This window comes from Meles meles, chromosome 20, assembly GCF_922984935.1.
Source record: "Meles meles chromosome 20, mMelMel3.1 paternal haplotype, whole genome shotgun sequence".
Lineage (NCBI taxonomy): Eukaryota > Metazoa > Chordata > Mammalia > Carnivora > Mustelidae > Meles > Meles meles.
The window spans coordinates 54232635-54258653 of record NC_060085.1 but is presented as its reverse complement, the minus strand read 5'-3'; the positions used below and the strand labels follow the sequence as shown (position 1 = coordinate 54258653).

The window sequence follows — 26019 nt, the reverse complement described above, 5'->3', positions numbered from 1 at the left end:
GATATTAAATATAGAGTTACCATATAGCTCAGCAGTTCTACTCTTAAGTATCTACCCAAGAGAAATGAGAACACATATATACACAAAAAACTGTACACAAATGTTCATCATAGCTTTATTCATAATAAATAGCCAAAAAGTGGGAACAACCCAAATGTCTATCAGATGAGGAGTCGATTAAAAAAATGTGGTACATAGGGGCACCTGGGTGGCTCAGTGGGTTAAGCCTCTGCCTTCAGCTCACGTTATGATCTCAAGGTTCTGGGATCAAGCCCCGAGTCAGGCTCTCTGCTCGGCGGTGAGTCGGCTTCCTCCTCTCTTTCTGCCTGCCTCTCTGCCTACTTGTGATCTCTCTCTCTCTAATAAAAAAGTAAAATCTTTTTAAAAATGTGGTACATCCATCCAGTGGAATATTATTTAGCCATAAACAGGAATGAATATTGATATATGCTACAACGTGGTTGACTTTGAAAACTGCTAAATCATAAAAGACCACTTATTGTACAATTTCGTTTATATAAAATGTCCAGAATAAGAAAATCTAAAGGCAGGTAGATTAGTCTTTGTCTGGGACTGGGAATGGAAGGACAGAGGGAGACAGAGAGTGGCTGCTAATGGGTACAGGGTTTCTTTCTGGGAGGCCGAAATGTTCTAAAATTAGATGGTTGCATAACCCTTTAATATATACTAAAAATACTTTAAAAAATTGAATTAGATATTTTACATGGTTGAATTGTGTGGTATATAAATTATATCTTTAAAAAATCACCTGTTATAAAATGAATATTGGGGCCATCTGGGTGGCTCAGTGGGTTAAGCATCTGCCTTTGGCTCAAGTCATGATCTCAGGGTCCTGGGATTGAGCCCCACGTCAGGCTTCCTGCTCAGCAGGGAGTCTGCTTCTCCCTCTCCTTCTGTCTTCTGTCCCTCCCCCAGCTCATGCTTTCTCTCTCTCAAATAAATGAGTAAAATCTTTTAAAAAATGAATATTATTTGGGGCACCTAGAAGGCTCAGTTGGTTGATCATCTGACTTCTGATTTTGGCTCAGTTCATGACCTTAGGATTGTGAGATCCGCAGCAGGCTCTGAGCTCAGCATGGAGTCAGCTTGAGTTTCTGTCCCACTGCCCCTTCCCCCTGGCATGTGTGTGTGCCTTCTCTCTCTCTGTCTCAAATAAGTAAATAAATATGTTTTTTAAACAACTATTATTCTGCCATATCAACATCCAGTTTGGGCTACTGTTCTTAAACATTACCACATAAGAAATACCCACTTCTGTAATCCACACTGAAAAGATCTGTTTTCATAGCACTTCGTGCCTCAGGTAGGGCAAAGATCTTTATATCTCCAGTATCTGGCACAGCTCCTAGTGCTTCCTAGCCACCCAGGTACTTACTGAACTGAAATCACAGCAGTACTGCAATGAGTTTAAGAGGGGAAAAGTTAGCCTGTTTTTATTTTCAAAGACTTAGGGTTTCCTCTACCCCACTGTCCTTTCCACATCCCATATGCATATCATAGCAACAGTACTATCTGCTTTACTGTTTACAAAGCATTTGCTACTGCCTTAACTCATTTAAATCTAAAAATAACCTCGGCACCTGGGTGGCTCAGTTGTTAAATGTTTACCTTTGGCCCAGGTCATAATCCCAGGGTCCTGGGATCTCCCTGCTTATGTTCCCTCTCTCACTGTCTCTCTCTCTCTCTCTCTCTCTCTCTCTCTCTGCTAAATAAATAAATAAATAAATTTTTTAAAAAAATAATAAAATAAAATAATAAAAAATAAGGGCACCTGGGTGGCTCAGTGGGTTAAAGCCTCTGCCTTCAGCTCAGGTCATGATTCTCAGGGTCCTGGGATCGAGCCCCGCATCGGGCTCTCTGCTCAGCAGGGAGCCTGCTTCCCTTCCTCTCTCTGCCTGCCTCTCTGCCTGCTTGTGATCTCTGTCTGTCAAATAAATAAATAAAATCTTTAAAAATAATAATAATAATGATAACCTAGTGAGGTCAGTGTGATGGTTACAGCCATTTTACAGATAAGAAAACTGACTCAGAAGGGTTAATCTCCAGTCACCCTAGAACACTGCCAGACTTGAAAGTCAGGGTCTTTCCACTGGGCAGTGCAGCCCCTTACATCCATACATTCATAATAAGGCCCCTGGCCATTGGTAGCGTGCTGGAATCACAGAGCAGGCCAACTACAGATGCTTTACAAGCCTCTGGGTTTATTTCATTTCAAAGTCGAAGAGAAATCATCCTTTTGGTTACCCATTGTTATGAGACTGGCAGTTTTCTGGCTTGAGCAGTCAAGAGTTAAACTTACCAATAGAGGTATAAAATAAAAGTCAGCAGTCGGTTTTTCTCAATCCCTGTGTTTTGTTGCAAACACCTCTTGAGGTAAGAAAAATTGATTCTTATGATCAAAATGCTGGGTCATGCTGTGCCCACAATTTTGTTCATTTTGTTCAGAAGAAACGGGTGGTAAGCCCATTTGCTTGCTGTTCCCTGTGGCTGAGCTAGCTCTGCTGCACAGCGGTTGGAGAAATTCAATTCAGCAGACGTTTATTGATGTGCCTTCCGTGTGCCAGGCAGTGCACAAGGAGATGGAGATACAGGGATGAATACACCCCAGTCCTTGTTCTCAGAGAGTCCAGAGTGTTTTCCAGGCCCTTTAATCATGACATGCAGATGCTCTTTAGGGGAGACTTTGGATTAGTTTGTTTTACATTTTGGTAAAATACAGCCACTCTTAGAAAGTTACTATCTAAAATGTAAGAACTCCTTGTTAAATGTACAAGAAGAAAAAAAAAAAAGACACACATGTTTAGAATTCAATGGTGATCGGAACTGATCTTTCACGTCAGAGCCAGCCATGTTGGATTCAGAGTTGGGTGACATTTTTTCCCTTCCAAGATTGATAGAATCCATTTATAGGCTCTAAATAAAAGCCTAAGGATTTACACGATTGAAAGTTAACCGAGCTGCCTCTCCATGCACATTTGCCAAGTTAGCACGTCTTTGCTATTTATTTAGCTATTTAAAAATGCTAGAAGTAATATGCCAACATTGTGGAAGTGAGAGAAATGGAGGAAACCTGCAAAGGACAGCCGTACTAGTCACATAAAATGTCGCTGCCCTGATACCAAGAGGTGGCTGTACTTTTGCACGTCAATCTCCTCATCTATAAAATAGGGAATACTTCGTGCCTTCTTTAGGAGGCTTTGCCAGGACTAAATGAGTTAACAGTATAAAGCGTGCACGCCTCCAAAAAGCCACAATAAATGTTTACTTTTTAGAGTAAAAACATTTTTATATCATCTTTTTGTCTCGTTTTTCCTCTTCTTGTACCAAGTTGTTTTCTTGTTGTACTTTTGTTTTCTTAGTTTCTTACTATTATGTGATCACTTTCCATCTTGCTGTGTATGGTTGTTATAATGTTTACTGGTTGCACACTGTTTTGTGGTAGGATATGGCAGTACCATTGTAACTTATCCATTCCCCTGTTGCACATTTGGGCTGCTTCCAGTGTCTCAGTATTATAAATAGTGCCTCAAGAACAGTCATATGTATGCAGTGTATTCCTTTACTTACTGGGAAGTCTCAGGCCCGTGGCTTCATCTCTGTCTTTGTTGCCCTGATGCTAAATGGGGATAGAATAGGTGTCCATCTGAGAGGACAGGGATGTGTGGATTAAATGAAGGAATACAGCAAAGCATTTGGATCAGTGCCTGACTCTTACCAGGTGCTCAGCAAACATTACCTCCGGAACTCTGGGTCTGTTCCTTTAGGATTGCTCTATAGAGATGGAATTGTTTCATCCACTGCTTTCCGAAGGATTTTACCAGTTTAGGATCTCAACGGTATTATGTGAAGGGACCAATTTCTCTACACCCTCACTACCCCAGGATTTAACTGTGTAACTCTCTTTCCCTTCAAAATGTAGTGAAAAGAGATGCCTGGGTGGCTCAGTCATTAAGCATCTGCCTTTGGCTCAGGCCATGATCCCTGGGTCTGGGGATTGAACCCCACATCAGGCTCACTACTCAGCAGGGAGCTTGCTTCTCCCTCTACGCTTCCTGCCTGCTCTGATTTCTCTCTGTCTCACATTCTCTCCCAAATAAATAAAATCTTCTTTAAAATAAAATGAATAAAATAAAATAATAGTGAAAAAATAAGTTTGTCCATATTGGGGCAGCTTGTTACAACTGGAACTCTCTTCTGCTCACTGCCCTGAACAGACCTCATGTCACAAAGGTTGGATTGCAGAGGCTGTTTTTATGTTTGTTTTCCTAAAGCTTGTAGTCCCCAGCTGCTTTCCATGAAATTGTGGTTTAAGTTGGTCCTCTGAACCTTTAAAACCCACCATATTTTATTCCTTACTGAAGTACATCTGGGTATCTGTATTTTTTCTAAAATAAAGCGATAGTTTGGTCTAGTAATATCTGTTGTGACACATAATAATTTCAATGATTCCCTCCTCTCCTCCCCACCCCACCCCCCAAGAAAATTAATTGGCAAGGGTGACCATATGTTTGGGTTTGCCCAGGTTTTACTTATCCTGGTATGATTATCCATCACGCCCACTTCACCCTCAAAAACGACCTAGTTCAGATGATAAATTACACTGTCCCCTGATGCCTAGGAATTCGTTAGCACCCAGGGTACCTGCCTACTCTTAGTACCTCACTGTTTTCCTGGATGACTTTCTACCTGTCAGGAAGGTTTCATCACAGTGCTCTTACCAGCCTTCACCTGGGAGGCCCTCACATGCACCCAGCCTGTTTTGAACAGGGATTAGCCCAGTAGGGCTTCCCTCGCGTTTTCACATTTCCTTATCTTTTTCCCTCTGCATCTTGCCGGTAACTGTCAATGGCATAAGCAGGCCAGGGCACCTCAAATTTGTGTCAGAATTGGTCTTTGTCCTTCAGAACTGTTTATTCTGAAGCTCAATTCATCCCACAGGCAAATGTAACATTCATCATTTCTCACCACTTGCGATGTGAGACATGGTATCTGCTTTCAAGAATTTCATCTTAGGGCACCTGAGTGGCTCAGTGGGTTAAAGCCTCTGCCTTCAGCTCTGGTCATGATCCCAGAGTTCTGGGATCAAGCCCTACATCGGGCTCTCTGCTCAGCAGGGAGCCTGCTTCCTCCTTTCTCTCTGCCTGCCTCTCTGCCTACTTGTGATCTCTGTCAAATAAATAAATAAATAAAATCTTTTAAAAAAAAAAGAAATCTCTTTTAAAAAAAAGAATTTCATCATAACTGTAAACCTATTCTTACTAGGAACATTTTTTTTTTAAGAATATGGACTTTTTTTTTTTTAAGATTTTATTTATTTATTTGACAGACAGAGAACACAAGCAGGCAGGGGGCGGGGGAGCAGGCTCCCTGCTGAGCAGTGAGCCAGATGCACGGCTTCATCCCAGGACCCTGAGACCATGACCTAAGCTGAAGGCAGAGGCTTAACCAACACTGAGCCACCCAGTGGCTAGGGCTCTTAACGCTCACTGCTCTTGTCCTTATCAAATATGATAGATAAAGTTCTTTATATTCATAAATTACCTCAAAGCCCTTGCACAAACACAACAAAGAGATTCAAGCTGAGGAAGCAGTAGCAAGGACACATCTAAGGTGACACACAACCACCAGCTCCATGATTGGTCACAGAATTTTGCTCACAGGATGGAAGATTATAAGTATAGGTGCATCTGCATTGGAAAAACAAAAACAAATCAGCTTCTCGATGATGATTATCTTTTACACTTAGGTAACTGCATTTTAACCGGAATAAAGGGCTATATGATTTGAGAGGCTCTGTTTGCCCTGAACAACTGCCTGCATTTCTTGGGTAATATATTATTCACAGTTTTAAAGAGGAAAAGCAAATGATTTGAATGTGGGATGTCACCGTCTTGAACTAGCATAGGATGACTATGGGGCTGTAGTTTTTTGTTTTGTTTTGTTTTTATTTTATTTATTTATTTGACAGAGAGAGGTCACAAGTAGGTAGAGAGGCAGGCAGAGGGAGAGGGAGAAGCAGGTTCCCTGCTGAGCAGAGAGCCCCATGTGGGACTCGATCCCAGGACCCCGGGATCGTGACCCGAGCCGAAGGCAGAGGCTTTAACCCACTAAGCCACCCAGGCGCCCCGGGGCTGTAGTTTTGTAGGTCAGAATGTGGACTCTCAATGGAAAATTTGTTTTTCCATTTGTTTTAACCAGGCGACTTTCGGATGGTGGTTGGAGAGGATAAGACAAAAGTGTTGAATATTGTGAAGCCCAACATAGCCCACTTTCGTGAGCTCTATGGCAACATACTACAGGAGAATCCCCAAGTGGTGTATAAGATCCAGCAAGGCAGACTGGAGGTAAACTGTATGTGAGAAATAATTTATATTGTTTCTAAGGCAAGAGCTATTTTAAGAGGAAGAAGGATTGGAGCAATATGATCAGTTACAGTTTATAAAAAGTGGGTTTCATATGTAAACATACTAGTCCATGTATTTGGAATAATGCCAAAGATAACATAAGAGACAAGTAATAAGAGGCCACCTTTGGGAAAGGGAACGTGGGGCTGATGTGGGAAAGGACCTATCTTTACCATGTGTATCTTTTTTGCCATTTGAAATTCTTACTATGCATACTGATTACCAGTCAAAAACAAGTGAAAATCTCAGATTTTTCATTCCTAAACCCACTTGCCTCCCCAGACGTAACCTTACTGACATTTGGCATATATTCTCCCAGGTCTCTTTTTGTATGCATTTTTGTATTTATTTGAACATATACACATGTATGAAGAAGTTTGGTCTTTTTTTGTTTGGTTTGGTTTTATGTAAATGGGCTCTCACTTACATATATTTTTCTGTGACTTATTGTTTTCCTCACTCGTTGGGTTTATTATATCTGGGCTTTCCTTTTGATACATCAAATGAAACTTACTTTCTGAGTATCTTTTTAAAAATTATATATAAATATTTTAAAGATTGTATTTATTTGTTTGAGACAGTGAGAGTGAGAGCACGAGTGGGGCAAAGAGCAGAGGGAGAATCAGAGTCCCAGCTGAGCAGGGAGCCTGATGCAGGGCTTGATTCTGGGACTCTGGAATCATGACCTAAGCCAAAGACAGACACTTAACCGATTGAGACACCCCTAAAAATTAAATTATTAAATATTTGAAAGCAAATATTAAAGAACTTTTCCTTTGAGGAAAGTAATTTGAATTTAAGATTTTTTATTTTGTTTTTTTTTAAATATTTTATTTATTTGATAGAGAGAAATCACAACTAGGCAGAGAGGCAGGCAGAGAGAGAAAGGAAGGGAAGCAGGCTCCCCGCTGAGCAGAGAGCCCCACGCGGGGCTCGATCCCAGGACCCCGAGATCACGACCCGAGCCGAAGGCAGAGGCCTCAACCCACTGAGCCACCCAGGCTCCCCGAATTTAAGATTTTTTAAAACTCTAGAAACCACAGAGTTGTTTTTTATGTTTAGCACAAAGAACACGGTATTTTAATGCTCTTCCTCTTCCAAATAATAGGGGCAACTAATATTTTATTAAATATAGAATTAATGGAATTTTTACATCTGAAAGGGAACTTTGAGAAAAAATAGGACGTATTTTTTTAAAAAAGAGAGAGTAACATGAAATGCCCAGAATACCCACCATTCATTTGAACACATTTTGTAAGTTTTTAAAATTTTTTACTTTTCTCAAAGTAATGCATGCGCATGGTTTAAAAACCAAATGGGACCTCAAGGTTTATAACAAAAAGTAGCAGTTCCCTACTCGGCACCTTCCTGCTTCACAGTGCTTCTTCCCAGAAACGACTGCTTTCATCTCGTTAGTGGTCCAATGTTTACCTCCATGTTTCTAAACAATATGATGTCACTGTTATTTGTTGATTTTTTTTTTCTGTTTTATACTTTATTTTTGTCCTCCGTCTGTGGAAGATGAAGATTTTTTTACTCCCTTTTGTCACTTCCATCAACATGCTCTCACGGCTACACACTCGCACGCACACACTTCCCTTCCCGCCTCATTCCCTCTTGCTCCATGTATAGTAATTTCATAATTTTTGGTTAAGTTAATGTTTGCTATTTACATTATTGTGAAACTTTCTTTTTCTTCATTGCTGGAATACACTACTATGAAATTGTCTTTCCTGTGCAAATGTGTTTTTCTTGGAGTTAATAATTGTCTCATTTTCTTCATTTGCTTAATTTTTTTGTACCTGTCACTAATTGATACCCTCTTACAGATCTGTACAGATTCTCTCATCATAGACCAACACATCAGGTATTTTCTGTTTCTTGTTTTTCTTGGGGGTGTTTCTTCCTGGAGCTCCATATGCCCTGTTCTTTCTGGACTGGTTGTTTTCTAGCCTTGTGGCATGGCTCTTCTCCTGGAGCATCTTTTCATTATCACCCCGAGGGTTCTTTCCGCCTCTCTCCTTTCCTAGGTTTTGGTTTTCTGCATTTTTTTGTCTTCTTTTTTCATGATTACACTTTAATTTTGGTGAAATACACCTTTTAGTACCTCTCTAACATAGGTTGCAAGGAAGGTAAATTTTTTGAGACCATGTACCTCTGCACATTCTCCTATTACACTGATTGATAGTTTGGGGTACGTATCACATTGGAAATAATTTTTCCCTCAGACTTTTTAAGTCACAGCATCCTTCTTCTAGTTTCTAAGTGTTGTGTTAAAAAGTCCAGTGACTTTCAGATTGCCTGTCCTTTGGATACGACCTTTTTAGCTCTCAGATAGTGTTTCGGATCCTTTCCCTTTCTCCAGTCTTAAATTTCATGATGGTTTGTCTTTGTATATGTGTTTTTCACTATTATTCTGGCACTTCGTGAGCTTTTCAGTCTGGAAACTCTTGAGCTCCAATTCTAAGAAATTTTGTTACTTCTGTAATAATTTCTTCATATCCATTTTCTTACTTTGCTCTTTCTGGAATTCCTGTTAGCTGGTTGTCAGACCTCCTGGTTTGATCTTTTTAATTTTTTTTTTCTCCTTCATTTGGAGATTTTGTTCTCCTTTCCAGAAGAATTTTTCAAATTGATCTTCTAGCACCACTATTAAATTTTTAATTTCCTTTGTTCTTTTTTTCTTATAGCATCCTGTTTTTGTTTTCCAAATGCATTATCTTTTATCACCCCTTTAGTGGTCTTCATTATAATTTTTGAAGTTTTATCTTCTCTACATTGTTTCTATTTCTCTTACAGTCAGAATCTGTAGGATTTCTCCAGAGACGTCATCTACTCCCTGGTTTGGAATCAGAAAAGATAATGTGCCTAGCTGCCAACTTTTGGAAAATTGAGCAAGGGAAAAGGGCTGGGAATTTTCTTTAACCCTGAAGATATTTCCAAGTTCCTCGCTATGGCCTGTGAAAGCCTGCATGATCTAAGTCCTAACTGATCTCTTATCTTGGGGAAGCTTACAAGAGTAAGATTTATGGACCGAATCACAGTTCCCAACACTACTGAGGTTGTCACTGACACCCCCTGCTCCTTCCCGTACACATTCCAAACTCCCCGCACCCTTATCTAGCACTTGTGCTGGGCTAGACAAAGTGGCGCAGACCCTCATCCCTAAGGCATCTGAGACCCGGTCACCTTGCCCATTTCAGGCTACGATTGTTGCCCTTTTCCCTTTACCATCAAAATTGGGCAAGGGGTACTGAGAGATGTGTACCAGCAGCTTTACCCCAGATGATCAGGATCAGTGCTACTGTGCTGACTCCTTTCTGTGTCTGCTGGACTTTTGGCATGGAATCTGAAGGGAGCAGGTGGCAGTCATACCTTTAAGTTTAAAGTCTTGAAGTTGTAAGCATGGGAGGCACACGTTTTCTGAGTGGCTCACTGGGAACAATGGGAAGCAAGGCTACTTCTTCCATCCCTTGGTTCCCAGACCTATGCATTCTGCTGATTGGGAATGAGGTACTCTGTAACAGGCATTAATTTAGGATGTGTACTGCACCCCGTTCTCACCGGGTATCATCTCCAAGCTGCTGGCTCACCTGTTCTTCATTGCTCTGTCAGGATTTTTTAATGATGGAACTATTAGCATTTGGGGATAGATAATTCTTTGCTGTGTGGGCCCCAGATTTCCTCTTTTTGGGAACTGCTCTGTCAGTCTGGCGGCTTTGATAAAGTATATGGTAGTTATAGTGGAGCCATGGTTCTGTGCCTGTTGCTGTACCTCTGTACCTCTTTTGCTCTAAAATGAGTCCCATAAGTGATGTTCCATGGTACAGCCATGTTGGTGAAGCAGGCATCCTGAAGGCCTTGTCATGGTATTGGCTAGGTCCTGTGGGCAGAAAGGGCAAACCCATGCTCAGAACATGTGTTACTCTCAATTAAGATGAATTACTGCCCCTTCCCAGATGGAAGGTGTCCAATGTAGTTAACGTCCACCAAGGGGCTGATTAGTCTCAAGAGATGGTCTTATTATCAGGTTCTCAGCCTTGGCTTCTGTTGCCTTCGGGATAGACTTGAACAACAGCAGTAGCTAAGTCAGCCTTAGCTACTGACAAGGCAGAACCTTGTTCCCTGCCACCATGGCTACTCCTGTTATAAGCCGTTGCGCCAGAGACTATTGAATTAACTGGCTGAATTGTTCTTTTGGTTATCCTTCTGTGAAGGATACTTTCTCGTGGACATTAGCAAAATACAGAGATCTTCACACTTTGTGCATGCCTCCTGTACGTCCATCCACATACCTCTTCTCCCCAGTTTTTTGTCTTTAGTCTTCCAGTATTTTTCCTTTCAGCCAACCAGTGAACCGTGCTTCACTCCCATGGGTCTTTGTATATTCTTACGCACTGCCTGAAGCATACCCATTTGGGAGGATTTCCCCTTATTAGTGTCTTTCTTTCAGGGCTGTCCCTGAGTGAGGCTGTAATGCATCATTTTTGGCTTGTACATACCAAGCCAAGTCATCCCTGGAGCAAACTCATCCTTTATCCACCACAAGCCAGTCACAAGGGAACCTCCATGTAGCCATATGCATGAACCAGTGGAGAAGTAGGATGGCGTGCACTGGTGCAACAGTGCACAGTCGATGGTACGGGGCCTGGGTTTCCTGCGAGTGCAGCTTACCCGTGCCCTTTGGCCTTACTTATGTTGAATGCTGGTGTACCTCTTCCATCTTACAGTGGGTTACTGTTGAGCCTGCCCGATCTTAACAGTTGGTGAATATGAGAGATCTCAGTCCATGATAGGTGGTTCTTGATGCATGGTCTTTCATTGCTCCACGGTTAGAAGGGTCTCATATCTGGGAGCTGATTTCAAATGATGTATTGTTCTTCACTCCAGAGGGCATGACCTTGCTCCAGAACCCTAGCAGTCTACACTGTGATTCTCCTACTGAGAGCCTACCACAAGCTTCCTGTGGCTTCTTTTTTTTTTTTTTTTCCAAGATTTTTATTTATTTATTTGACAGGCAGAGATCACAAGTAGGCAGGGGGCAGGGTAGGGGGGGGAAGCAGGCTCCGTGATGAGCAGAGAGTCCAATGTGGGGCTCAATCTCAGGACTCTGAGATCATGACCTGAGCCAAAAGCAGAGGCTTAGCCCACTGAGCCACCCAGGCGCCCCAGTAGCTTCTTTTTATACCAAAGATACCTTCAGCATTATGGAGTATATAGGGTTGTATGGCCGAAGTGAGGACCTGCTTGCTCTGCTGCCTGGATCTGTTGTAGAGCTCTTTTCTGCTCTGAGCCCACACTCCTGGCATCCTCTTATACCACTTCATGAGTGGGTCTGAACATTATAGTCAAGTGTGGTATCTGCCTCCGAAACCTGAAGAGGCTTATCAAGCATCATGCTTCAGTCTTAGCAGTGAGAGGTGCAGGATGCCCAAAGTTGATCTTTACTTTGGAGAGGGTATCCCAGCATGCGTCAGACCGCTTGACCACCAAACTTTTCATTGATGTGGTTTATCTTCTACCCCCTGGAGTGCATTTATCTGGGCACTCCTCTGTTGCTTACCAGGTAGCAGTAGCAGCAAAGCATTGATGAAGTGGGTCAGCCCGAGATTACACGAATGGCCACACAGTCTGGTTTCCTTGGGGGATCTTACAATAGAGAATGGGAGAATTAACAGAGCCCTGAGGCAAACCTAGATATACTGTTGTTTGTCTCATGAATGCGAGCTGCTTCTGATCCTCCTGCCAAATAAAGGTGGAAAAGAGTGCATTCCCTACTCTTGGCCCCATCCAGATACCTGCAGTTCCGTTGACTTGCTCTAACAGATTTACCGCATGTGGCACAGCAGAGGGAACTGGGACTTCCACTTGGTTGAGTTGTGGTAGTCTGCTGTAATCTTCCAGAACGCATTTGGATTTTGTGAAGGCCAGACTTAAAGGAAGTATGATGGAGACCATTAGCCTTTGTATTAGTCAGAGTTCTCCAAAGAAACTGAGCCGGTAGGATATATAGAGAGAGAGATTTATTTTAAGGAATTAAATTGTGGAGACTAATGAGTTTGAAATGTACAGAGCATGCCAGTGGGCTGGAGACCCAGGGAAGAGTATGTTGTAGTTTTAAGTCTGAGGGCAATCTAGAGGTAGAATTCCTTCTTCTTTGGAGACTTTAGTCTTTTTTCTTAAGGCCTTTGGTTGATTAAATGAGGCCTTCCTGCATTATAGAGGGTAATCTGCTTTACTCAGAGCCTGCTGACTTAAATATTAATTATATCTTTAAAAATACTCTTATAATAACATCTGGACTAATGTTGACCAAGCAATGAAGCACAATAGCCTAGCCAAGTGACACAAAATCAAACATCACACCCCTGTATCCTTTAGGTGTGCAGATAACACTAATACTCTGCCGTTCCTCCTGAGATGTGGTGTTTGTTGTGATTGTTTTTGTAATCACTGTCTTGCATAAGAGGTAAAATGGCATCTTCAGAGGCTTCCAGTTGGCCTTCCTTAGTATGACTGCTCTAAAATACCAACACAGAGTGTGCTCATTAGGACCGCTCCTGGTACCTATTGTGTAGGATCGGGATTGAGCGGATTTGAAACAAGCCCTCATCTGATCCTACCATGGTACTGTGGAACTAGGTGGCCTTTCCTGGTCTTCCCATCTTGGGGCAAAGAGGCCAGGCCTTTGTACTACTGCATTGTCCAAGCCCTCCCTTTGGCTGAGGACAAGTCTGGGAGGGACTCTTAAGAGAGGGATTCAGCCAACTTTCCCAGCAGCTAGTAGAGTGGATACCTTGGCCCTTAGCCAGGGTCAGCCTGGTATAATGCAGCATCCAGTATCCTGTGACCACATGTGCTTTTTTAAAACATCAGCTTTATTGAGATGTAATTCACATACTGTAAAATTCAGTGTTTTTTAGCATATTCACAAAGTTGTGCAACTACCACTACAGTCTAATTTTACAACATTTCCATCACTTGAAAAAGAAACCCCACATCCATTTGTAGTTCCTATCTTCCCCCCACCCCACAGGCGACCACTAATCTGTTTTCTCCCTCTATGAATTTGTCTATTCTGGACACTTTATATAAATGGAACCATACAGTGTGTGGCCTGTTCTTACCTGCTTTTAAAATGCAGTTTGACTTCCACGATTTTTTTTTTCAAACTCTTCTCCTTTATTTACTGACTCTCACGATTTAACTGAATGCTTTTACTTCCATGTTTTAATGAGAATCAAAGAGGATAATTACACAGAATTTAGCAATTTATTTGAAAATGTCACCTAATGTTTTGTCTTTCAAGCAAAAATTCCAGTGCATTCTTTTCCTCAAGAGAAAGCAGTGGCAAATACTATTTTTTAACTCTTGATATTACTCAAGCCGTTTTGGTATCTCTGTATTTCATAGATAAAGCCTTACAGAAATATAAGATCCTTTTGACTAATCTCAATTCTTAGCCCCAATATATGAGTCCATAAATGTTATTTCTAATATATTTTACAGTAATAGCCACAATTTTTTAAAAGATTTTATTTATTTACTTGACAGAGAGAGATCACAAGTAGGCAGAGCAGCAGACAGAGGGGGGGGAAGCAGGCTCCCTGCTGAGCAGAGAGCCGGATGGATGCGGGGCTTGATCCCAGGACCCTGAGATCATGACCTGAGCTGAAGTCAGAGGCTTAACCCGCTGAGCCACCCAGGTGCCCCATAATATCCACATTTCTGTCATTTATTGAAATAAAGCTAAAGAGTACAAATTCTTTGAATTTAGAATCATTTTAATGATAAATATGAAATTTTTTAAAAAAAGCCTTTACTGGAGCCACTAGATAATAGAATTTTGCTCTTCTTTGCCTGAGTTTTATAGAAAACTAGAAAATCCAGATATTAATACTCAACAAATACTTATTATATGAAAAAAAGTGGGAGACTGAGTGAAACTAAGTGTTAATAAGAAAGTTAGTCATATCTGGAAAATCTGAATCTAAAATTTAATACATTCATTTGTCTCATTTTTTCTTTCTCTTCTCTTCGTCCAAGTTAAAACCTAAACATTTGTTGAAAGAATACAAGACAGATTCTTACCTGAAAAATAACGGGATGAACCATTGAGGGCGGTGCTACTGGTTCTCACATTGACAGGCAGGCAGTGTCTACATGATTTTGTAAAAACTTAGTTCCATGAAGTAAAGTATATTAGACTAGGAGTTAGGGAAGCTAGGTGTAGCCTTGGCTCTGTGGCTAACTTTGGATTCAAAGTAAAGTCTGATGTGCAGTTTGCATGTTTTATTTCTGTATTTATCTTTCAACTTGATGTCCTTGGAATATGTGGGGCACAGAAACCACTGGTGTAATTTAATCCTCCTTACGAAATAACTACAACTAAGTTTTATTGATGCACTTATTCATTCCTTACTCAGCCAGGGTTTTTGACTACCTACTATGTGCCAGAAGATTAAAAGCAGATAAACTTGGTCCTTGTCTTCAGTTTATTCCTGCAGTTAATGAAATATGGCCTGGTGAATAAAAAGGCCCAGAAGGCAGGAGGCACGAGGTTAGAGGTGACTCTCTCCCAGTGGCGGTAGGACCCTGGTTTTGCCACTCAGTGCCTCTGTGTTTAAAATGGGAGAGAGTGAGTACCTGGATTTGCCGAACCTCAGTGAATGTTGTTAGTAGCAGCCTCAGTTCCTTCAGCTGCTGGATGTAACACCCATAGAAACTTCAAAACTGAGAGTCAGAAATTGATTGCTAAAAGAAGCTTCTATACTTTTTTCATGTAAAAATGGACCATTATAGGAAAGGAGTTGAGCTCTTTGAAGAACTTAGCATCTGAACTCTTGTGCATTCAGTTTCAGAAAGGAGCAAGTCTCCTTAGCGTGCTGCCCAGTCTAGGGAATAGGTTCAGTGTATGTTTATGTGACTTGAAAGAGAAGCCATGTGTCTTTGAATCTTTATAAAATTCAAAGAACTTTGCATAGACATTATCTTTTTTTTCCCCCCTTAGATAGATAAAAGCCCAGAAGGACAATTCACTCAGCTAATGACATTGCCCAAAACCTTACAGCAACAAATTAATCATATTATGGACCCTCCTGGAAAAAACAGAGATGTGGAAGAAACTTTATTGCAAGTTGCTCATGATCCTGACTGTGGAGAAGTGGTGCGACTAGGTATGTTTCTGGATTTGACGTCAAGGAAATGCTGGCCATGGGTAAAAAGCAAACTGTGTGACTGAGATGTATTCTTTATTCTTCCTTGCCTGGTGAGATGGAGAGACAGATTGTCTCAGGGAAGAAGAGAGCACTAACAATCTGGGGTTTTTCCAAATCTGAATTGTCATTTGTTTGAAGTAGGGTGGTGAAAGTCCTTCTGTTTTCAGATTCCTGGATCCTAAATCACTGTCAAAGGAGAAAACAGTGTTTGTTTTGGTTCCAAGAACGTAACTTCTAGAAGTTTTTCCAAAGACTCCTCCGTGTCCTTCATGGTGGTCTGAGAAGGAAGGAGACTGGTGACATTTTTAGTGCTTTTATAACATCAGGAATACAGCTTTCACCAGCTGACTCCTGTTCAGTGTGTCTCATCATGTGTTTCGTCAGTTCCCTCTGACATGGCCCATGTTCCACATATTACCCCGGAGCCTTCTCAGTGTTTACCAAAAATCTTTTTTTTTTTTTTTTTTAAGATTTTATTTATTTATTTGACAGAGAGAGTGAGAGAGGGAACACAAGCAGGGGAAGCGGGAGAGGAAGAAGCAGGCTTCCCGTGGAGCAGGGAACCTGATGTGGGGCTCTATCCCAGGATGCTGGGATCATAACCTGAGCCAAAGGCAGACGCTTAACAACTGAGCCACCCAGTTGCTCCTGTTTACCCAAAAATCTTATCTTCAGAGACCCGCTTCCCTTTGAGGTGTTTACAAGGGCTGTCCGTAAAGAAATAGTCATGACTAAAAATGACTTCCTTCTCCAGATGAGCACATTCTCCTGTTTTATTGAGTAAATATTTCCAGAGCTCCTCAAGGATGTGAGCTATTGGCTTAGATGCCCTACCCAGTGATGCATTCTCCCGGGGACCTGCCCCAGGCTATCAGGGCATGTGTCTAGGTTCCCGGGTACCTATTCCTGAAGCTAAGTGAGGAGGCACATTGTTTGTTTTCATTTTAACATGATCCTGTCACAATATGATCTCCGCTGCCTTTGTGAGAGGATGAAGGACTGAGGAATGAAAGCTTTTCTCCTAGACGGAAACTTTGGGTTCTTTTTAATCATTTCAGATCTTGGGGTTGAAAACCAGCAGCCTTAACCAGATCTAAAAGTCATAAAAAGACCTTCGAGGGTGATTTAATCCACCTCCTGTTTTAATTAAGGTGAGGAAGCCCAGGCCCAGAGAGGGCCAGGCATTTTCCTGAGCTCCCGCAGCTGGTCGGTGACACGGCTGGTCCGTGACACCACTGGCAGCTCTGGCCTCCTGGCCCTCAGTCCTGATACCCCTTCCGTTGTCATTCTGTGACACTAGGGCAGAGCCGAATTTGCCGGTGTTATTAGATAACTGGAAAGAATATTTCGTTTTAGGTTTTAAACGTGTGAAGATGACTAACATCTGATTTTTTTTGGCATCCTCGTTGGTTTTCTCTCACAGGGCTTTCAGCAATTGTGAGACCTTCTAGTATGAAACAGAGCACCAAAGGCATTTTCACTGCTGGTAAGAACTTCCAAAAATCCATGGTTGGTTGTTTTTGTATTTTGTTTCTGTTTTTGACAAGACTTACATTTAATTCACAATGTAATGAAGGTTACAGGTAAAAAGCTATACATAAAGCATGAAAAGGCCTATAACACATATTTCTATACAAAGCTCCTATCACCATTTGCTACCCTCGTCTCCTGTGTGTGTTACCTGGGCCGAGTCCTGGGTTATAAGAGCTCTCGTTCAAGGGAGGGGACAGGGAAGAGCCTTTGAACCAACACCTAAAAATGTCATCGTAGAGACATTAGTTATTTGCAAAGTAAAATCATTTCCTTTTTGAAGATCTAGGCTTAATGTACCTGTTGGATCAAGGGCCTCAGCATTCCTGATTAAAATGCAAAGCTATATCTGTATCCTGCAAGTACTTCTGGAGTGCTAAATTGTGACGGTCATGAACTAGGACATAGCACTGGTGTACGGACTGGCAAAACAGCACTGTCATCCGTCTGAAACAGTCAGACCATGTGAGGTACTGTTGGAAGCCTTACTGCCCCTCTCAGTTTTCCGAATAACTCGTGTGCAGGTTATCCCCTCATTTTAGGATTTATGGAAGTCACATGTGCGTATTGTTACCAAAGCAGCAGTACCTTGCCCTTCCACACACCCCCCGACCCCTGCATTTTCCCCTTTCCAGAGACAACTGCTGCTAACTCTCCTCGTGGACTGGTTTTATTTCCACTGCCAGTTTGCTAAATAGTAGGCGCATACTGCCGCTTCTCTCCTTTTCAGTTGTTGGCATCATCTGTGGACTTCTCACTCTGGCAGATTAGAATTCAGCTCTTGTACTCACCGGGCCACACATGCTCACCCCTCCCATCCCTCAGTCCTCGGGTAGTTGCTGTGCACCTTCGGTGAAGCCAGTTGTCAGCATTTACAACGTATGACTCTCTTATTGTGATTCATAGGTGAGCCGTATCATACGCTTTTCCTTCCCTGCACGACTTTGTTTTCCCACGGAGATTGTCTTCCCCTGTCTTTTGGGAGGGATCCCCTATCTTCCCATCTCTTGTGTCTTTTACTTTTGTGGTATATACTCTCATTTTGATGAAGCATGCCTCCAGTAACTTCTTGAGTAAGGATGCAGGGAGGCAAATCGGGAGACTCTGTATAACTAGGAATCTCTTTAGCTAATCCTTACAGATAATGGACATTTAAGCTGGAGATAGATTAGAAATCATTTCTTTAAGAATTTTGATATCATGGGGCACCTCGGTGGCTCAGTGGGTTAAAGCTTCTGCCTTGGGCTCAGGTCATGATCCCAGGGTCCTGGGATCAAGCCCTGCATCTGGCTCTCTGCTCAGCAGGGAGCCTGCTTCCTCCTCTCTCTCTCTGCCTCCTTCTCTGCCTACTTGTTATCTCTGTCTGTCAAATAAATAAATAAAATCTTTTTAAAAAAAAAGAATTTTGATATCATTATTCCAGTTATCTTCTCATTTGAGGATTGCTTTTGAGGTCCAGAGCCATTCTCAGTCCTTTGTGTATGTTCTTTCTGGAAGCCGGTTAGGTCTTCACTTGCCCCCAGGGCTCTGACATTTCTCATTAATATGTTTTGATAATGTATCTGTTCTTATCTATTTTACTGGGTACTCATTGGCCTTTTATTTTGGAAACTTAGAAAATAAGAATATAAGAAATTTTTCTTTTATTGTTTTTTTACCTTCTTCCCATCTGTTTTCTCTCTTCTCTTTCTGGAACTCCTTTTATTCAAATATTGGACCTCCTTGAAGAGCCCTTTGGCTTTCTTTCTTTCGTCTCCTGTTTTTGATCTCTGTCTTTTTGCTCTGCTGTCTGGGAGATTTTCTCAACTTTAGCTTTCAACCCTTCTTGAGTATTTTATTTCTGTTATTATATTTTTAATTTTCAGGAGCTCTTTCTGTGTTCCTTTTTATTCTCTGAATGTACATTTTTATTTATTTTTATAAAGATTTATTGGGGTGCCTGGGCGGCTCAGTGGGTTTAAGCCTCTGTCCAGCTCTGGTCATGATCCCAGAGTTCTGGGATCAAGCCCTACATCGGGCTCTCTGCTCAGCAGGGAGCCTGCTTCCCCTTCTCTCTCTCTGCCTGCCTCTCTGCCCACTCGTGATCTCTGTCAAATAAATAAAATCTTTTTTAAAAAAGGATTTATTAGAGTGAGCGTGTGCACATTTGTGTGCACATGAGCAGGGGGAGGGGCAGGGGGAGAGGCAGAGAATCTCAAGGAGATTCCATGCTGAGCACAGAGCCCCATGTGGGGCTTGAGCCCATGACCCTAAGATCATGACCTGAGCTGAAATCAAGAGTCAGACATTTACCCAACTGAGCCACCCAGGAGCCCCGGAATGTATATTTAAAAAAAAAATTAAATATCCTGTTCTTGTCTTAGAGGCTTAAGCATTTGAACATATCTTTGGATATTGCCACATTGCCCTCCGGAGTGGTTACATCAATGTATAGTCTACTAGCAGGAAATTAGAGTTCTCATTTGTCCCCATTTCTCTCCAACACTTGGTATTGTCAAATGATGGACTTTCTAATTTGGTCTGTCTTTATGTGACCATCTACTGAGCCCTCTAATCTGTCAGCCATGCGGGATACAAAAATGAACACACCACCATCCTGCCTTCAAGGAGTTGATTATCTAGAAGGGGAGGCAGATGTATGAATAGAAATTTGCAGGACTGGGTGGTAGATGGCGCAGAGGTAATACAAAGTAGGGAGTACTCTTTTCAGCCTGATTCTGATCCCTGGGCTGAGATTGCCAGGAAGTGGGTGTGGTCACCCTCTTACCTCTCATCCCAATGGATACCCAGCTATGTTTGGCCCCAAGGACACAGTGCTGCCCCTCCTGAGTCTTTGGAAAGATTTAGCCAAAAATTCAACAAAGATTTAGTAGGTCATGTGCTGAAGATCTTCCCGCTATACAGAAGTACAGAGCTTCACATTTCCAGTTCAGATAGTTTATCTATGTTCCTGCGGGTTTATCCTGGCAAGGCTGTAGATGAGGTGTTTTTGTTTGCTTGGGTGGTTCAGGCTATTAATCTGTGATTTGCATGATTGCAGCTTCTTGGGTGAGGCTGAATGCTTTAGGTTTTCCTTTCTTTCTTTCTTTCTCCACCCCTCCGCCCCCCATTTTGGGCTGTTTGGCCCATAAGGAATTATTGGATTTATGGACTTTTTTTTTTTTTAGCTGTGATCATTTGTTATGGGGTTTTTAAATTTCTCTTTTCTTTTAGAAATACATATTGAAATTTTTACAGATGAAATGACAGGATGTTTGGGATTTGCTTGGAAAAAAAACATAGTGGAGGGAAGTGGATTGGGGTAGATGCACAATATTCTCCCTGAATTGATAAATTGTTGAAGCTGAGTGAAGAAACATGAGACATGTTCTACTGTTCTTTTATAAGTTTGAGTTTTTCTCTAATAAAATGTTTTTAGAACCATCATCATTACCTCTTGACGCTTCAACGGGAAATCAATCTTTGGTCCTCGTTCCACTTGTTATTTCCAGTGGCCAGCAGAGGGCAGTGGGTGACACACAAGCCGCAGCCGTTTTCCTGCGGCCGTGCTAGTGCAGAGCGCTCCTTCCTGCGTGTGCTCCCTGCCTACTTCCCTTTCCTTTCCAAAGATGCCTTATTGGATCGTGGAAGGCCAAAAGACCTGAATGTATGCAGCCTGCTCTGCAGGTGCAGAAACTGTGGAAAGTGATGGGCATCCCTTCAAAGTGTGGGTTTACTTACCTTACGCTCTGGCTTCTCTGGTTTTATGGTGCTTGTGGGCTGTGAAGGTGACCCAGGCCAAAGGCCTAGAGCCTGGGGCTCATATTTCAATATAACTACTGTGACTTGGGCAAGTTACCCAATTTTTTTTTTTAGTTTTAATTTCATAGGGATAATTATACCTGCCTCACCAGGTTGTGAAGATTATATCTTACAATAAACAAACCCATCTAGCACTGAATCTGGACTTTCTCTTTTTGGTACCATTACCTAAAAGTTTCGTGACCCCTCTTTGGAATAGGCCTCTTTGTGGGGGGCCTGGGTGGCTCCATTGGTTAAGCGACTGCCTTTGGCTCAGGTCATGATCTCGGATCCAGCCCCTCATTGGGCTCCCTGCTCAGTGAGGAGCCTGCTTCTCACTCTCCCTCTGCTGCTCTGCCTGCTTCTGCTCTCTCACTCTTTCTGCCAAATACATAAATAAAAATCTTAAAAAAAAAAAGAAAGAAGAGAAAAAAGAATAGGCCTCTTTGCAGTGTCATATTCAGATGACATTTGCTGACCCATTAACCAGACCCCCAGTTGGAGTAAACTAGCAACAAACGGCCCCAAGTGGCTGGTTTACTGTTTCTCTTCCCTCTGACTTCACAGCAAGTTTCAGAACCTTTATGCTTCTACATGTTGTTCCTTAGAAGTCGTCTCATTGTGGTTGTGGCTGTCGCTGTGCTCGCTTTGCAAAGGCAAGACCCTCAAAGTTCTACCTGTGTTCAGTTTTTCAGCTGGCTGATGCATCATGTGAGGGGGGAGAACCCGTGTATTTGATGGAGTTTGTATTCCATAGTAGCCATTCTCACACCTCCCCTTCTCAACATCCCACTCAGTGAGGGTGAAAAGGAAGGTTCAGTCTTCCCCTTTAGCTAGTGAATACCTTTTATATTCAGGTTCAGTTCAGAGAGAGCACTAACCGAGGAGCTCAGCTTGGGGTCAGAAGACCTGGATTTGAGTTGTAGCTCATTTTTCGCTCTCTAACCTTGGCATGTTAGTTAGTCCTACTTCCTTAAAGTGGAGGGGATACTAATACCCAGGCCGCTATGTGTTCTGAGTGTCCAGCATGAACCTAGTAGGTGCTTTATAAACTTGGGTGAGTCTAGATCTAAACAACTCTCTATTCCCAGATAAGATAGAGGTCAGGAATCTATAACCAGCCCAGAGGATTGCCTTTTCTCATAAAGTGTGTTGGATAACACAGTTGCCTGTTCTCATGTGGTCTGACACTCTGGCTTTATTAGTTCCCTCAATCCCTTCATCATCAGATACACCCATGTTCAAAGGTGAGTACAGAAATGCCTCCAAACCCAAACACTATTTCCCCCTTTTAGCCTAACTCACCAGCAGCTCAGGAGAAGTGAAAGGCCATTTAGTCTCCTGATACTTGTCGTCTCTTCTTTTCATGGTAGCAGCAGATGGCATCACTTCTCAGACTGGTCACAGAAGACCAGCAAAGCAAAGTGTTGTATTCCAATCAGCAGCAGCCTTCACATTACTAACCTGTCTGAGTCTTCTGGTACAGGAATAGGAGAGAGATGGGGGATTTAGTGATAAGACTGAGAAGTAAGGGGCGCCTGGGTGGTTCAGTGGGTTAAAGCCTCTGCCTTCAGCTCAGGTCATGATCCCAGGGTCCTGGGATCAAGTCCCACATCGGGCTCTCTGCTCAGCGGGGAGCCTGCTTCCTCCTCTCTCTCTGCCTGCCTCTCTGACTAGTTGCAATCTCTGTCTATCAAATAAATAAATAAAATCTTAAAAAAAAAAAAAGACTGAGAAGTAAGCAGCAGCTGGTGAAGGGAGCCTGAAAAGCCAGGCAGAGGAATTCAGAGTTTATTTTGAGGGTGGAGGGAAGCCAAGGAATGACTGTAGAAAGACCTTGATGGCTAGAGAGTAGAGAGCAGATGGAAGGGAGATAACATTCTTGCTCAGGAAACTGATTAGCTGTGATTGCAGCCAGTCAGAGAGGAGCTGTGGTTGCCCCCTGAACTCAAGTCATTGCAGTACAGGTAGAGAGAAGAGACGCACACAATATTTAGAGGTCAAGTTATCTGTTACAGCTGGTTGGAGAGATATGGGAGGTGAGGGAGAGAGAGGAGTCAGAGATAACTCCGTGTCTGGCTTGGGAAGTGGTGGACGGTGGTGTCATTCCCAGAGGTGGAGGAGGTTGGGGGTCTTGCTTTATTTTTCCCCACCTGACTTTCTGGTCAGTCAGAACTGACTCTGGGGACAAATACCTGTTTACCTTTCTAGCTTCAAAGGATTCACCTGAATTAACAAGACAGGTTTGGTCTTGTTCCTGAGAAGTTTCTGGCATGCCTGAAGTGTTCCTTACCAGCCCTTTCCTGGAACACAAGAGAATGGATTGTCAATTATCCTCTGCTTCTGATTTCTTATGACTAAAGTACTTCTTCCGTTTTTTTGGTACCTACACATTAAATAAGAAGAACACGTAATAATAGTTAAGGTGTTTTTTTTTCCCCTAGGGATTTGCTTATTACTTAACCTGAGAGTCCTTTTAATACAAGTTTGTACTTCTGCTTCAAGAGATCTTCTTTGTAGATAATTTCTAACTGTGGCTAGAAAATAATTGGAAGAGGGGCGCCTGGGTGGCTCAGTGGGTTAAAGCCTCTGCCTTTGGCTCAGGTCGTGGTCCCAGGGTCCTGGGATCGAGCCCCACATCGAGCTCTTTGCTCAGCAGGGAGCCTGCTTCCTCCTCTCTCTGCCTGCCTCTTTGCCTACTTGTGATCTCTGTCTAATAAATAAATAAATCTTAAAGAAAAAAAAAAATAATTGGAAAATGTTTGGGGGCTTACTGATTTTCCCTCCTAAATATCTGAAATGTAGAATTATGGGAAGGGAAAGACGTCTCACAACCTACTCATATAGCTGCCTCGCATTGTTTCCTGGAGAACCATGTCTGTCACTGGATGCATCTTATTTAAGGTCACACAGGGACTCATGTTCTTACATGTGTAGTAACTTTGCTGCAGGTCATGTGAAACAGGCTGGAAATGAACAAAAGTAAAACTTGAGGATCCAGATATTGAAGTGGATTTCTGTACACTTCCAAAAAAGACTTGACTTTAGATACTAGTCAAAATTCATAATGACTCACTTTCAGTGGATAAGGATGTCTCTAAAGACGTTGTTATCTAAAGAGGTGTTGCATCTTTATCCATTGGGGAAGGAGCAAAGACCAGGATGATGGTTCTTAAAGTTTCTTTCTTAGCGGGCTGTCTTCCCTAAAGACACATTCTAAATGTAGACTTCCTAAATCATCATCCTTTTCTCTAGAAAGAGAGCAGAAACCAAAAGCAGGCTTAATATAAGCCAAGTAGAATTCTGAGGACTGTGAACTCTGTGAGAGCAGAGACTGTAAGCATGACCTCAACATCTAGTTCAATGTCTTATATTATGTAGATGCTTAATAAGTACTGGTTCAGTGTATTTCAGCGGCTGAGTAAATGAAAGATTCTGGGTTTTCTGGTAGTAGGAAAAAAATCTCCATAGATACAGAAAAGTGCACAAATCATAAATTTGGTGAATTTTCACCAAGTAAACATGCCCATGTTTACTTGGTGAACCTAGGACCTAGATGAAGAAATAGAACAGGACTGTCCCCCAGATGGTGTGCCAGTCATAGTCACTAGTCCTCCAGGAGTAACTACTCTCTGACTTCCAGTGTGCTTCTATTGTGCCCATTTTTGAACTTTAGATAAATATGTAGTCTCCCGGGCCTTTCACTCCTCTTTACATCGGTGAGATTCAACATGGTGTTGGGAGCAGCAGTAGTTCATTTATCCTCATTGCACCAAACCCATTGTATGATTATACCACGGTTTATCTTCTCTCCCATTGATTGTTTCTTGGGGTGGTTCCAGTTTGGGGCCCTTATAGGTGGTGCTGCTGTGAACATTTTTGTGCCTGTCTTTTGGTAAGCAAATGTACACATTTCTCTTAGGTACATACTTGGGTAGAATACAGCATCCTAGTGTATGTGAATGTTCTGCTTTGGTAATACTATCAAACAGTTGTCCACATTCTACTCCCACTAGCTGAGCTCTTGTTGCGGCTCCTCCTCACTCAATACTCCGTGTCTTTTTCATTTTAGGCACTCTAGTAAGTGAGTAGGGGCAGCATATTAGAGTTTTAATTTCCATTTTCCTGATGATTCATGAAGCTGGGAACTTGTTCATGTTTATTTGGATATCCTCTTTTGTGAAGCGCCTATTCTAGGGTTTTGGTTGTTTTTCTCTTGAATTGTCTGCCTTTTCTTACTGAATTCCTTATTTGGTCTGGATACAGGTCCTTTGATATATGGAACACAAAAGTCTCCCACTTGGGGAGCTGTCATTTCACTTTCTTGATGGTGGCTTTTGATGAAAAGGCATTCTCAGTTTTATTCAATCCAATTTGTCAGTTTTGACCTTTATGGGTAGCATTTTGTGCCATGTATAGGAAAGATTGCCCACCACAACTTAGTGGAGTTTTAGTTTTCCACCTGTGTTGCAATTAGACTATTAAGGATCCTTCTTTCCAGTCTATTAGCTCTTAACTTTCTGCAAATCCTGGCTCCCTGTGAAAACCCAATGAAAACTGTACCCTTGGCACAGAAGTGCATGCATGCATACACACAGCAGACTTTCCTGGTTTCCTCCTAACTTGCCTGCAGACCAACGTTAAAACCTGCCCACAGCCCCTTGTCAGGGAACCCTGAACTAGTCCAACCAGTCTCTTTGCAGATGAGGAAGTCGAGGCGCAGAGAGGGTGTGCCACACTGTAAGTTTATGGCCCAGTTGGGACTAGAATTCAGGTCTCTTGACTCCTATTCCAGTGCTCTCTCTTTTTTTTTTTTTTTTTAAGATTTTATTTATTTATTTGACAGGCAGAGATTACAAGTATGCAGAAAGGTAGGCAGAGAGAGAGAGAGAGGAGGAAGCAGGCTCCCCGCTGAGCAGAGAGCCCGATGCAGGGCTCGATCCCAGGACCCAGGGATCATGACCTGAGCCGAAGCCAGAGGCTTTAATCCACTGAGCCACCCAGGCGCCCCTCCAGTGCTCTTTCTAACACAATTCCCTGCTGCAGTCTTTTTAAGAATCTCAGGC

The 26019-nt window shown here is 42.3% G+C and overlaps 1 protein-coding gene across 3 annotated transcripts in view; it reads left to right on the top strand.

Annotated features, from left to right (window-relative positions):
* TAMM41 (TAM41 mitochondrial translocator assembly and maintenance homolog) overlaps positions 1 to 26019 on the top strand; it is a 50046-nt gene that overhangs the window by 21205 nt on the left and 2822 nt on the right. Inside the window, exons 5-8 of one of the 3 annotated variants that reach the window (XR_006816518.1) lie at positions 6220 to 6365; positions 15436 to 15601; positions 17067 to 17129; positions 17457 to 17643. Coding sequence is in view for 2 of the 3 variants with exons in the window: in XM_045992084.1 (XP_045848040.1) it covers positions 6220 to 6365; positions 15436 to 15601; positions 17067 to 17129 (375 nt within the window). In the remaining variant the exon portion in view is untranslated. The remainder of the gene's footprint in view (positions 1 to 6219; positions 6366 to 15435; positions 15602 to 17066; positions 17130 to 17456; positions 17644 to 26019) is intronic. The other 2 variants (XM_045992084.1, XM_045992083.1) reach the window with 2 other exon arrangements.